General features: G+C 40.7%; 1 protein-coding gene across 2 annotated transcripts in view; it reads left to right on the top strand.

Moving 5' to 3' along the window:
• The window catches only part of LOC134349755 (interleukin-13 receptor subunit alpha-2-like), a 98,685-nt gene extending 90,685 nt beyond the window's left edge, over positions 1 to 8,000 (top strand). For both annotated transcript variants that reach the window (XM_063054571.1, XM_063054570.1), the window contains one exon: positions 6,752 to 8,000. In XM_063054571.1, the coding sequence (XP_062910641.1) occupies positions 6,752 to 6,931 (180 nt within the window). In that variant the 3' untranslated portion in view covers positions 6,932 to 8,000. The remainder of the gene's footprint in view (positions 1 to 6,751) is intronic.
• The last annotated feature ends 6,547 nt before the right edge of the window (positions 8,001 to 14,547 follow it).

The raw sequence follows: 14,547 nt of genomic DNA, 5'->3' as shown, positions 1-14,547 counted from the left end.
TACTCTTAGTTTTGTTTAGATCTTGAACTCCCAAAGACATCAGCTGAGAGTATAGTTCAGAAATCAGCCCCTTATTGTTAAAGCTAAGAGTGAATTTTTCCCATAACATAGCAGGTGGTAGAACAGGAAAAGAGGGAAATTTTTCCTTGACAAAGTGGCGAATCTGCAGGTATTTAAAAAAATGATTATGCGGAAGGCCATACTTACCGCGCAGGTTATCAAAACTATCAAATATGTTATCAGTATACAAATCCTTAATGCTCATAAGACCGTTCAAACCCCATTGTCTAAAAGCTGAATCGAATGTGGAGGCAGGAAATAAATGGTTTTTATGAATGGGGCCCAAAACTGAAGCTGATATGAACTTATAGTGGCAGCGAAATTGATTAAAAATTTTGAGGGTAGAGAGCACGACCGGGTTAGATGTGAATTGAGAGGATTTCAATGGTAAGGAAGAATACACCAAAGCTGGGAGAGACGAGGAGTGGCAAGACCGTGACTCAAGCAGGCACCAGATTATATCTGGCCGGTGAAGCCAAAATAATACTTTTTGAATGTTCGATGCCCAGTAATAATGAATAAAGCTGGGAAGACCCATTCCGCCTATGTCACGACCTCTTTGAAGAATGCGCTTATTAACCCTTGGGACCTTATTTTCCCAAATAAAGGAGGTTATAGATTGATCAACTGATTTAAAAAATAACTTAGATAAGAAAACTGGCAAACACTGAAACAAATAGGGAAATCTAGGAAGTATAGTCATTTTCACTGACTGAATTCTCCCAGCTATAGTAAGGGGTAAACTGCGCCATCTCTCGAAATCAGCCTTCATTTGGCTAACCTGAGGCCTGTAGTTAGCTTCAAACAGAGATGTAAAAGAGCGAGTAATATGTATTCCTAGGTATACAAAACCATCTTGAGATAAAGGAAAAGGCAAAGATTCCTGTTGGATCTGTAGGGCCAAGTTATTAATGGGAAAGCATTTGTTTTTTTGAAAGTTCAGATTATAGCCAGAGAAGACTCCAAATTGACCTAATTATGACACAATAGCAGGACTACTACCTATAGGGTCGCTAACATAAAGTAAGAGGTCATCAGCATATAGGGAAACACGGTGTTCCATGTCCCCTCTTCTAACACCTTGAAATAATGTAGTTGACTTAATTGCAATAGAAAGAGGCTCAATTGCAATTGCAAAAAGAAGAGGGGACAGTGGGCAGCCTTGGCGAGTGCCACGTGTTAATGGGAAATAGCCAGATCGAAAATAATTTGTCTGTATACACGCTGAAGGCGAGTGGTATAATAGCTTAACCCAAGCTATAAATATTCTGCCAAATCCAAATTTCTCCAAAACACTAAATAAGTATACCCATTCCACTCTATCAAATGCCTTCTCCGCGTCCAAGGCGACAACAACCTCTGGACTTGGAGAATCACTCAGTGAATAAACCACATCAGCCAGTCGACGGATATTAAAAAAAGAATAGCGATTTTTAATAAAACCTGTTTGATCATCTGAAATTATCTTGGGAAGGGGATGTTCTAAACGACATGCAAGCACTTTAGCCAAAATTTTCACATCTACGTTCAAAAGTGAAATGGGGCGATATGATCCACATTGAGTCAGGTCCTTGTCCTTTTTAAGAAGTAGTGAAATAGCTGCCTGTGAAAGAGAAGGGGGTAAGGAGCCATTCTCCAAAGATTCCTGAAACACTTCTAGAAGGACCGGTGTGAGCTTATCCTTAAATTTCTTATAAAATTCTATTGGATAACCATCAGGACCTGGGGACTTACCACTCTGCATCGCCATAATGGCATTATTAATCTCTTCCTGCCCAAGAGCCCGATCTAGGTTCTCCACTTCCTCTGGTTCAAGAGTTGGTATTTCCAAATTATCTAAAAAACGTTCCATATTTGTTTTATCTGAGGGGAACTCTGAGGTATACAGAGAGGAATAAAAAGTTGCAAAGATGTTATTAATCTCTTTTGGATTGCTTGTCAAGTTCTGGTGCATGTCTCTTACCTGAGGAATAAGTCGTGATGCAGCTTGACGTTTCAACTGATGAGCCATAAGCCGGCTCGCCTTGTCACCATATTCATAATAGAGGCCACGTGTCTTAAGAATTAATTGTTCTGATAGGTTTGTAGATAGAAGATTAAACTTCGCTTGCAAATCAATCCGGCTTTTATATAATTCCGCAGTGGGTGCCTCAGAGTATTTTCTATCCAGGTCCCAAATAGATTTCAATAACACTTGCATTTCCTTCCTACGCTCTTTATTGGCATGTGAAGTATAAGATATTATTTGACCCCTCAAGTAAGCTTTTAAAGTTTCCCAGAGTAAAGAGTACAATACCGACTCAGTTTTGTTAGTCTCGAAGAATGTGTCAATGTTAGCCGATATATAACTACAAAATTTCTCATTGGAAAGCAAAAGGGGGTTAAGTCTCCACAGAGGCCGTTTTCTAACGTTTAAAGGAAAACATAGGTCCAGTTTCACAGGCGAGTGATCAGATATAACTATAGCAGTGTATTCAATTTGTCTAATCATAGGTATCAAGGAATTATCTATAAAGAAATAGTCTAGCCTGGAATAGGAGTGGTGAACATGAGAGAAGAAAGAGAATTGCCTAACTGATGGATTCAAAAATCTCCAAGGATCCATATAACCATTTTGTTGCATAAACATCGAGAAGGCCTTTGCCATACCAGAAAATGTTCCCCTAGGGCAAGACCTATCAAGCAGTGGGTCAATAGCAGAGTTCAAATCTCCGGAAAAGATTAGCTTATGTGTATTCAGGTTAGGTATTAATGACAAAACCCTATTTGCAAATTGGACATCGTCCCAATTAGGAGCATAAACATTTACCAAAATAACAGGTATCTGAAAGAGAGAGCCAGAGACTATAATAAAGCGACCATTAGGGTCACTGATTAGATCAGATGGTGTGAACTGCATTCTTTTGGTGATTCATATTGCCACCCCCCTGGACCTACTATTAAATCTGGAATGAAAAACCTGACTAATCCATGCTTTACGAAGTCTATTATGGTCCTCCACTCTTAAATGTGTCTCTTGTAGAAATAGTATATCTGCTTTTAATTGTTTCAGGTGAGAGAAAACTTTAGCTCTTTTAACCGGACCATTGAGCCCCTTTACATTTCAAGAAATAAACCTCACAGGGTGGCCTCCATCAGCTGCACTCATGTTAACCATATCAAAAGACACACAGGACCTACAATCCAAAACAGTGCGAGGGTATAAATTGCACACAATAACGCACAATGAAAAGAAAGTCTGATCAATCCGTAACACACAAAAGAATAAACTGCCATGGTAATCCCCCAAAACACTCCCCCCACCCCTTCACACAAACAAAAAAACCCAATTAACCCCCGAAGCCTAGATCTACCTCCCCAATTGAGGATGATCGCAGGCAGTACCCAACAAAAAACTTCCAAGGCGTTCCCCATACAACCCAACTTTCAATCTAATCTAGGGTGGCTCCCCTCCTTAAAATTTATCCTATCACTTATACTACCTTTAATATAACATATAGGCTAAAGATAACACAGGTCAAGCTAAGCATTAAAAACAAAAAAACACACTGGGCAACTTAAAACACCCGAGATATAAATCCCAAATATTTACATTTTGCTGGTTGAAAGTTTTTGTTAATCAGTTTCGACAGCATAGCAGTTCGACCCGATCGCGTTCCACAAATTAAACTGGAAAAAATGAACAAAGAAGTGGATTGTGAAAATTAACAGTTTGCTTCGGCATGAGGCCCATTCAATGCTGCACGAATAACCTAAAAAAAAAGTCATTGCTCTTGTCGTTCTTCTTCTCCCCAGCGCGAATGGTAAAACTCTTTGGCCGCCTCTGGTGTATCGAAATAATGCTTTTTACCTTCATGCATGACCCGGAGCTGGGCAGGATACAAGAGGCCGAACCTGACCCCTTTCCCGTAAAGCAGGGATTTCACCTGCTTGAAAGCTGCTCATTTTTTACCCAGCTCCGCACTAAAATCTTCATAAAAAAACACGCGGTGTCCGCGGAAATACAGCTCCTGCTTCCGTCTGTTGATGATGCGTTGCTTATCTTGAAAGGAGTGAAAGCAAACCAGGAACGTTCTTGGTCTCGTTTGCTTGGCTGCAGAGACAGCGGATGGTTTACGTCCGACTCGGTGAGCACGCGAAAGTACGAGAGGACTTGGGAAAAAATCTGCCCCCAGCACTTCGTCAAAAAACTCGGTCATAAATTTAACAGGGTCCGAACCTTCCAAATTTTCAGGAATGCCGACCACTCTTAAATTGGATCTCCGTGACCGATTTTCGAGGTCATCAAGCTTTCCCTTCAGAACTGCGTTTTCGCTCTGCAACGCTGCAATGGCGGCTTCGGCGGTCACTGTAATCATTCAGGCCGTCTTCAACCCCACGAATGCGTTCGTCGTGTGTCTCGTAAGCAGACATAATTTGTTCCATGGTAGCAGTCACTGGTGATAAAGCATCTTCAAGTTCTCTTTTTAGGGCAGAATGCACCGCTTGCGTCATGTCAGTAATAAGTACTAAACGAAGCCTCTCCAAGTCATCGGGTAGGGCCGGTCCGGGACCAGCTCCAGCAGCGTGCGACGGCACCATTACTGTAACATCCGCCTTCTTGCTCGAGGCTTCGCTATCTTTTTCCCCAGTTTTACTTCGAAGGTACATTCTACTTGCCATTTCAATGTCCAGCTATGTCCCGCGTTGTTCACAATGGTAAGTATCCAGTTATCTCGAGCATACGGCAAAGATAAACAGGTAGATTTTCAATAAAAATCGGGAGCCACACTCACACGCACCAACTCACTCCATACTCGACCCCGGAAGTCGATGTTTCTATTTCATGTAAGTTTTTTTCAACAGTGGCTTTCTCTTTGCCATTCACCCATAGAGCTGGTGAAGCAGCCAGGCAACAGTTGTTGTATGTGCAGTCTCTCCCATCTCAGCCACTGAAGCTTGTAACACCCCCAGAGTTGTCAAAGTTCTCTTGGTGCCCTCCCTCACTAGTCACCTTCTTGCACAATCACTCAGTTTTTGAGGACAGTCTGCTGTAGTCAGATTTACATGTGTGCCATATTCTTTCCATTTCTTGATGATTGTCTTAACTGTACTCAAAGGGATATTCAGTGACTTTGAAATTTTCTTTTATCCATCCCTTGACTTGTGCTTTTCAATAACCTTTTCACGGAGTTGCTGGGAGTGTTCTTTTGTCTTCATGTGTAGTTTTTGCCAGCATTCTGACTAACCAATAGTTGGACCTTCCAATCAATTGAAACACACAGGTGAACTCCATTTAATTGATTGTGACTTTGAAAACCAATTGGCTACAGAAGTGATGATTTGGTGTGTCATATTAAAAGGGATATTTATGCAATCAATTATTTTGTGGTTTATATTTGTAATTAATTTAGATCACTTTGTAGAGATCTGTTTTCACTTTGTCTTCTTCTGTTGATCGGTGTCCAGAAAAAGGCAAATTAGATCCACTGCAATTCAATGTTGTAAGACAATAAAACATGAAAACTTTCGGGGGGTGGGGGGAAATAATTTTATAGGCACTGTATATAGAGCTAGGGTGCCTATGGTTTTTAGTCAGTAATGTTGTAATTTATTGTATTACACTGTACTGTTGCTGCAAAAAGAAAACAGATTTCATGACATCCAAGTGATGAGAAACCCAATTCTGATATGGGTCTCTATTGTGGACTGAGAGTGGGAAGGGGGCAGGGAGAGGGGAATCATGGTGGGAAAAGGGGAAGGGAGAGGGGAGAGAGACATTCTGTAATGATCAATAAACCAATTGTTTGAAAACAAATAACCTTGCCTGCTGTGTTATGCCTGGGTCTGTCTGCACCCACGTCACCCCTTGCCCCACACTCCTTCTCTGCCACTTGTCCCACACTCCTCCCGTGACACTCTACCTTTACAATTCCCAAAATCCTTTACTCCTGCTAGATCTACAAACTTGCTCTCTGCTCCAAGTTGACAAATGCAGTACCATGCAAAAGTCTTAGGCACCCTAGCTATTTATATGTGCCTAAGATTTTTGCACAGTAGTGTAGATTGGACAAATGCACACAGTCTTTTCCCCAGGGCTGGCAAATCAAGAACTAGAGGACAGTAGTTTGTGGGAAAAGATTTAATAGTAACCTGAGGGCTAACTTTAAAAAAAAAAATCAGAGCGTGTTAGTTATAAGGAATGAGCTTCCAGAGGAAGAAGTTGAGGCAGGTGCAAAAACAACTTCCAAAAGTCAGTTGGACAGATACATAGATTGGAAAGTTTTAGAAAGGTATGGGACAAACAAAGGCAAATGGGATTAGTTTGGGTCAGCATGTTAGTTGGTATGGAACAGTTGGGCCAGAGGGTGTCTTTCTGTTCTGCATAACTCTATGACTAAGTGGCAACACAAGCATCTGATTGGTCTATTCCTGGTAGCCTCCTTCATCTCATCTTTTTTGGAGCTGCCATTCCAACAACCCCTGTCGGAGTAATGTCACCAGAAGAACTACAGTGGTTGAAGTAGACAGCTCATTCCCGCCTTCTCAAGGACGGTCAGGAATTGACAAATAAAATATCAGCCCCACCTCCGATGCCCTTATCTCGTTATTAAATAATTAAAAGAAAGGTCTATTTTTGAGTGCCAAGCTCCCTGGCCACTAGAATGAACTGAAGAATACAATTTTAATACAATTTTTCCTTGCTCAACAGAAATGGCTTGGCTATCAGATACCAACTTCTAAATATGAAGAATGTTCAACGGTTGTCATTGAAGAACGCACAAGACCTGAAGCACAAGTTAAGAAATGTTCTTTTTCCATCACAACAGACCTGTTCACAGCTGAAGATTATCGTCATTCCATGTGTAAAGCAGTGGACCAGATTTCTTAATTACCAACTTCTCTTGCTTAATATAACCCTGAAGCAGGGTCTTAACCAGAAGTATCAACAATTCCTTTCTCCCCATAAACGCTACTTGACCACTGAGTTCCTCCAGTAGATTTTTTGTTTCTTCATCAATATCATCTTTATTTATTTGTACTACATACATTGAAACATGCAGTGAAGTGCATCATTTGCATCACATCAAGACAGCGAAGATTGTACTGGACTTTAAGCAGCAACATAGAAAATATAGAATGCCCACAACTCACTAACCCTAATCTATGCATCTTTGGAATGTGGGAGGAATCATGGAACAACTGGGGGAAACCCACATGGTCACAGGGATAATATACAAACTCTTGAAAGACAGTGGCGGGATTTGAACACCAATCGGTGATTGCTTGTGCTATAACGCGATTCGCTGATGGCAACGTTACCATGCCAATTGTCATTGTCAGTAAAGATTCCTCATGACCAAGATTGATGAGCTGAAACATTAACATAGATTGCTGAGTAATTTCAGTATCACTGATTTTATTACAAATGATTCAATTTAGGTTTCTTCTCTGAGAGCAATAAAAATGAACCGAGAAGACATTTCAAATTTCATCAGCTGCATTTGTCGAAACTCAGCCTCATTCCTTCAGATAAGACGTTTCTACTTGCTCCCTTTGTGATATACCCACAGACAGATAATGACTGATCAACAATGTATCATACCAAATAATTTTTGTTCTATATACAGTGCATGCATCACTTCTCAACTGTGAAAATAGATAAGGAAATATTGAAAAAAAAGAAATAATGAACACATAGTTCTAACTATTTTTATATTTCTTTACTGATAGTTTTATCTGTTTTTATATAGTATGAAATGTATGATTTTATTGAAGAAAAATAAAAGAGGTGTCCATTTAAAACAGACGCAGAGAAAGCTATTTAGCCAGAGGGTGGTGAATTTGTGGAATTTATTACCACAGGCAGCTTCGGAGGCCAGGTTGTTAGGTGTATTTAAAGCAGAGATTGATTGACCACGGTATCAAAGGTTATGGGGAGCAGGCCGGGGATTGGGACTTGGCGGGGTGGGGGGGGGGGAAGGAAAAGGATCAGCCATGATTGAATGGTGGAGCAGACTCGATGGGCAAATGTTATGAATGTTATGGAATGCTATGATGAGGTTGTATAAGGCATTGGTGAGGCCGAATCTGGAGTATTGTGTTCAGTTTTGGTCACCAAATTACAGGAAGCATATAAGTAAGGTTGAAAGAGTGCAGAGAAGGTTTACAAGGATGTTGCTGGGACTTGAGAAACTCAGTTACAGAGAAAGGTTGAATAGGTTAGGACTTTATTCCCTGGAGCGTAGAAGAATGAGGGGAGATTTGATAGAGGTATATAAAATTATGATGGGTATAGATAGAGTGAATGCAAGCAGGCTTTTTCCACTGAGGCAAGGGGAGAAAAAAAACAGAGGACATGGGTTAAGGGTGAGGGGGGAAAAGTTTAAAGGGAACATTAGCGGGGGCTTCTTCACACAGAGAGTGGTGGGAGTATGGAATGAGCTGCCAGACGAGGTGGTAAATGCGGGTTCTTTTTTAACATTTAAGAATAAATTGGACAGATACATGGATGGGAGGTGTATGGAGGGATATGGTCCGTGTGCAGGTCAGTGGGACTAGGCAGAAAATGGTTTGGCACAGCCAAGAAGGGCCAAAGGGCCTGTTTCTGTGCTGTAGTTTCTATGGTTCTATGGTTCTATGGTATGGCAAATGACCTAATTCTGCTTCTGTGTCTTACGGTCTTATAAAGACAAGTGTAAAGGGAAACATTAATTTTGCTCATTGCTTAGAATAAACCTTATTACCTCATATTCCGTCTGGGTAGCCTCCAAGCTGATGGCATGAACATTGACTTCTCTAACTTCCACTAATGCCCCACCTCTCCCTCGTACCCCATCCATTATTTACTTATATACACACATTCTTTCTCTCACTCTCCATTTTCTCCCTCTGTCCCTCTCACTATACCCCTTGCTCATCCTCTGGGGTTTTTTCCCCCTTCCCCCTTTTCCTTCTCCCTGGACCTCCTGTCCCATGATCCTCTCACATCCCTTTTGCCAATCAACTATCCAACTCTTGGCTCCATCCCTCCCCCTCCTGTCTTCTCCTATCAATTTGAATCTTCCCCTCCCCCTCCCACTTTCAAATCTCTGACTAGCTCTTCCTTCAGTTAGTCCTGACGAAGGGTCTCGGCCCGAAACGTCAACTGTACCTCTTCCTAGAGATGCTGCCTGGCCTGCTGCGTTCACCAGCAAATTTGATGTGTGTTGCTTAGAATAAAGGATGGTTTGTATTCATTCCACATGCATAGGTTTTGAAGTAAGACAGGTGCTTCCATGGGCTGTTGACATTGAGACACAGGGATCTCCATTCATTTTTGTATTGAGTTTCTGGAATTCTCTGCCCTTGAGTTTGGTGAAGGCATGACCGTGGGATATATTTATGATGGAGATATGTACATATTTGAAAGATTGAGGAATTGAGAGTTATAGGTACAAAAGGGGAGTTGAGGCCAGCATAGAAGAGCTATGATCATAGTGAATGGCAAAACAGGCTTCAGCGGCCTGGTAGCCTTCTGTTGCTGCTTTTTTCTTCTGCTTTGTGTGCCCCTGCTCTGTTGAACAATAACAGTCCAACCATTGCCAAGAATTGGTGAGAATGTCATTTTACTTCTCCAAGGAGATCTCAGAATATCCTCAAATCATTCTTTTTATCCTCTTGCTAATGTCTGACTGTGTCAGGGTTCAGAGGACAATCCTTATGTCAGGATTTTGGTATTACCAATGTAGACAATATAGCTCATCCTCTGGAGGTGACTGAGCACAAGGAACAATGCTGGGAATGCTGGCCTGGAAGAGAGAACGTTGCCTTTGGTTTACCAATCCTGACAACAGATTTGGAAAATGTTATTTTGACAGCATTGGGTGCATTTCCGCAGGTGCTTGCTCAGGATTATCCATGGATATCTGAAGGTCAGAGATTACTACAGATCCATACACTGTAAAGTCACTGCAGGGTTATGTAGCCTTCGACTTTTGAAACCATTCTCCTCAGTTGGATGAACGGTAAACTGGCCTGATGAAACCTGTCGAATATTGATAGGCCTCAATGGAGTGGATGGGGAGAGGATGTTTCCTATTATGGGAAAGCCTAAGACCAGAGGGCACAGCCTCAGATTAGAGGGGCATCCTTTTAGAATAGAGGTGAAGAGGAATTTCTTTAGGCAAAGAGTGGAGAATCTGTGGAATTTGTTGCCGCAGATGGCTGTGGGGGCCAAGTCTTTACATATAATTAAGGCAGATAGATACTTGGATTCCTGATTAGTCAGGGCATGAAGGGATATGGGGAGAAGGCAGGAGATTGGGACTGAAAAGGAAAATGGATCATCCATGATGAAATGGTGAAGCAGACTCAATCGACCAAATGGCCTAATTCTGCTCCTAATTCTTCTCTTATGGTCTTATGGCAACAGTGGTGGCATGAAGGTGATATTTTGCAAGGTCGTAAATTGAGTTCTGAATGTCATGAGATAGGTAAGCTGACAACATGGACATTTAGGAGTAGAAATAAAGTAATTATATTCAGATAGGTAGATGGGTAGATCATCAAAAATCATGGGCAGATACATACTGATGGAAATCTAATCATTGCACATCAAGGAGTAGTTGCTTGTTCATTAGCAGTTCTTCAAAGCTGTGGTGTACTTTACTTAATTCCAACAATACCACTTAAGACTATTAGACATAGAAGAAGAATTAGGCCATTCAGCCCATCAAGTTAACTCTACCATTCCATCATAGGTGATTTAATATTCCCTTAAAAATGATGTGCAGCCGTTGAAAGAAGTGGAGCATGGATTAGTCCAAATTGTTCTTGTATTCTAAGGGGTAATTGAGAGGAGAGATTCAACAAACCAGGGATCTGTTATTTTTAATGAGACAACCAAGTGTCAGTTTGATTGAAGTCTTCAATTTGGTAAGCAGAAAGAGAGAAAAATATTTCCATTGATTGGGGAATGAAGTGAATGGGTGACCAAAAAACCCGGGATCTGTTATTTTTAATGAGACAACCAAGTGTCAGTTTGATTGAAGTCTTCAATTTGGTAAGCAGAAAGAGAGAAAAATATTTCCAATGATTGGGGAATGAAGTGAATGGGTGACCATTTTAAAAATAAGAGAGCTTTCAGATGTGTCAATGGGAAGCAGTTGGACACAATAAGGAGGATGAATTGTCTTCCACAAATAGCTTGATATTTAATTTTAATTCTGAGATTAATAAATTTGTTGACTTAAAGTATTAAGTGCAGCAAGCACAAAATGCTGGAGAAACTCAGCTGGTCAGGCTGAGAGGAATAAACTGTTGACGTTTCAGTCCAAGACCCTTCATTGGGTCTCTTTTTTTCCCCTTTCCATAGATGCTGGCTGACCTGCTGAGCTCCTCCAGCATTTTGTGTGTGTTGCTCTGGATTTTCAGCATCTGCAGAATCTCTGTGCTCAAAAGTATTTAGTACTCTGGATAGAATCACTGACGAGCCTGGATCTCTTGACTGGCAGGACAGATTCTTAGAGCTAAAAGGTCTCCTCCTGCCACAATATATATGACTGGAATTATTGTCCAATCATTTATTGATTATATCACCAGTTTGATCACCAATCAGAGAATGGTAGCACAGAATTGACCAATGGGTGAATCAGGTGTACCTCAAAATCATAAACAGAAACAGTATGGTGTATTGAGTTGGGGTGGGGTCACTGGTATAAACCAGGTTCACTAGATGAAACAACCCTCTGCTTCTTCCATTTCAGCAGGTCGTGAGTGAGGTGAATTTGAAAGCATAGAGACATTTCTCTTCGTATTTGTGCATATGACATCATTTGATACCAATGCACTTTGGCCTTACCACATAGAAGGTCTATATTAATCTGTAGTCAAATTTATTATTAGCTTTTCATTTCAGAAAGAGAGTTTACTTGTGAAAAATGACAACGTGTATCCTTAATAAGATGGACTTGAATTGCCTTATATTCTCTGTAATTTTCTAATAGCTATCTTTGATATGAAATATACAGTTAAATTTACTACACAGTGTTTAAATTTGTTTCTACAATGTGCAATTATTTATTTTTTAAAGAAGATTGTACCATCATAGCTTTCTTAAACATTGTACTTGATTTTTTTTCCTATGGTAACATATTCATTAAGATAGTGGACTAGCTAGTTAGCCTATCATGTGGCAGCAACTCAATGCATAAAAGCATGCAGGCGTGGTCAAGAGGTTTGGTTTTTGTTCAGACCAAACTTGAGAATGGGGAAGAAATGTGATCTACGTCACCCTGACCATGGAATGATTGCCGGTGCCAGCTAGGGTATCTCAGAAACAGCCGATCTGCTGGGATTTTCACACACAACAGTCTCTACAGTTTACAGAGAGTGATACAAGGAACAAAAAGCACCCACTGAGCAGCAGTTCTGTGGGCAAAACCCCCTAGTTAATGAGTTAGTCAGTGGTGAATGGCGAGACTGGTTCAAGATGACAGAAAAGTGACAGTAACTCAAATAACCACGCCTTACAGCAGTGGTGTGCAGAAGAGCATCTCTGAATGTACAACACCTCAATCCTTGAGGTGGATGGGCTACAGCAGCCATAGAAAGAATACCTTGTGCATCTAATAAAGTGGTCACTGAGTGTACGTTAAGATTATTACGCAAATTTGGAATGAGGAGCTCAAGTCAGTAAGATTAGAAAGTCACTGATGTTCTTCACAGACGGACAACTTCTAACTTTACCTATTGTGATCCATATAAAAATCCAGATCTAGCAGATATGATTGCTTTTAAATGCTGCTTAAATTTAAAGGCAACTAGAATTAAACTATAAAGCAGGTATTTTAAATGATTAAAATCAAATCAACTGAAATTCTTTAGTGATTAGCATTCACCTAGGCACCAGCAAAGGATTGCAGGTAGGCAATGGAGAGTTTTCCACTGCATTAAAAAATTATTGTCACTTTGCTTTCTTTGTTTTTCATTAAATGCCTTTGGGATCTGCAAATGAAGATGTATGAAAACTGCAAAACTATGGATGATTTGGAAAGAAGAAATTCTCAGTGATTTGTGAAAATGTCATAATGCATTAAATAAATGTTTTCTCAAAAGCTGAGAGAATGTGCATGTATTTTTTGTTAAATACTTGAGGCAAATAATTATTGCCAAGATTAGTTTGCTTTCATAGAGGATGAATGACGAGGCTCATCAATGATTTGCTTTTATTTCTACAAGAAGACAAAACAAGATATAGAATAGGATAGGCCGAAAGGTTCTTCAGGCTCCCTCAGCCTATCTAAAACAGGGGTTCCCAACCTGAGGACCACGAACACCTCAGTTAATGGTAGGGGTCCATAGCATAAAAATGGCTGGGAACCCCTTATCTAAAAAGGCTGTGGCTGATCTGCCCTTGCCAGCTCCAACTTCAAGCCCAACCCATTTTACTCTTGATCCCTCAACAGTCTAAAATTCCATTTCAACCTTGAATGGAAGGGTTAACATAAGAACATTTGGGGGTTCCGGGCCTGTAGTCACTGTAATTTAGAAGAATGAAGAGGAAGCTCATTGAAACCTATCGAGTATTGAAAGGCCTAGATAGTGTGGATGTGGAGAGCATGTTTCCTATAATGGGAGAATTGAGGAGTAGAGCGCACAGCCTCAGAATAGAAGAATGACCCTTTAGAACAGAAATGAGGATGAATTTCTTTAGTCGGGGTGATGAATCTGTGAAATCTGTTGCTGCAGGCAGGTGTGAAGGCCAAATCGCTGGGTTTACTTGTATACTGGGTATAAGTGGAGGCTGATAGATTCCTGATTAGTAAGGGTGTTAAAGGTTATGTAGAGAAGGTTTGAGAGGGAAAGTAAATCAGCCATAATCGATTGGTGGAACAGACTCAATGGGTCAAATGGTCTAATTCTGCCTCTATAACTTATATATTTAGTGACTGTACCTTCACAGCTCTTCAGAACAGAGACTTTTGAAGATTCTTATTTTTAAGGAAGGGAATTCCTCCTCATCTCTATCTTAAGTTCCTCATCCCTTACCCTGAGACTTTGCTTTCCTAGCTTCTATCTCCCAAACTTATGTGCATTTCATTAAAAGTTTCCCATCATAGTATAATCTTCTTATTGCCATCTCCCCAGGCAGCAATTTTCAGCGATTTCTAGGAAACAAGATTCTTTCAGTATAACTAAACAGCAACTTGTACATCCCCAGCATGTTACCTCTATTAAACGGAGAAGTGCAATCTTCTTTATTTAATACCTGTTTAAGGTGATGGACTGATCAACAAAGTGCTGGCCAGTGATGTAGTGGCATCCCTACTGGACATCGAGGCGAGTGGTCCTGGGTTTGAATGCGACCAGCTCCTTGCACGCTTTCCGTCTGTGCTGGGTTGAGCGTCGAACTAGCAACTCACAGACAAATGCTAAGGAAACGACAAAATGTTCCTACCTGATGTGCTACAAGACATGGAGAGGTAAAACAACTGATCAATAAAACCTATTTTATTCGATGATTTT

Source organism: Mobula hypostoma, chromosome 7, assembly GCF_963921235.1.
Source record: "Mobula hypostoma chromosome 7, sMobHyp1.1, whole genome shotgun sequence".
Lineage (NCBI taxonomy): Eukaryota > Metazoa > Chordata > Chondrichthyes > Myliobatiformes > Myliobatidae > Mobula > Mobula hypostoma.
Note: the sequence above shows the minus strand (reverse complement) of the source record. Positions and strands in the feature narration are given on the sequence as shown.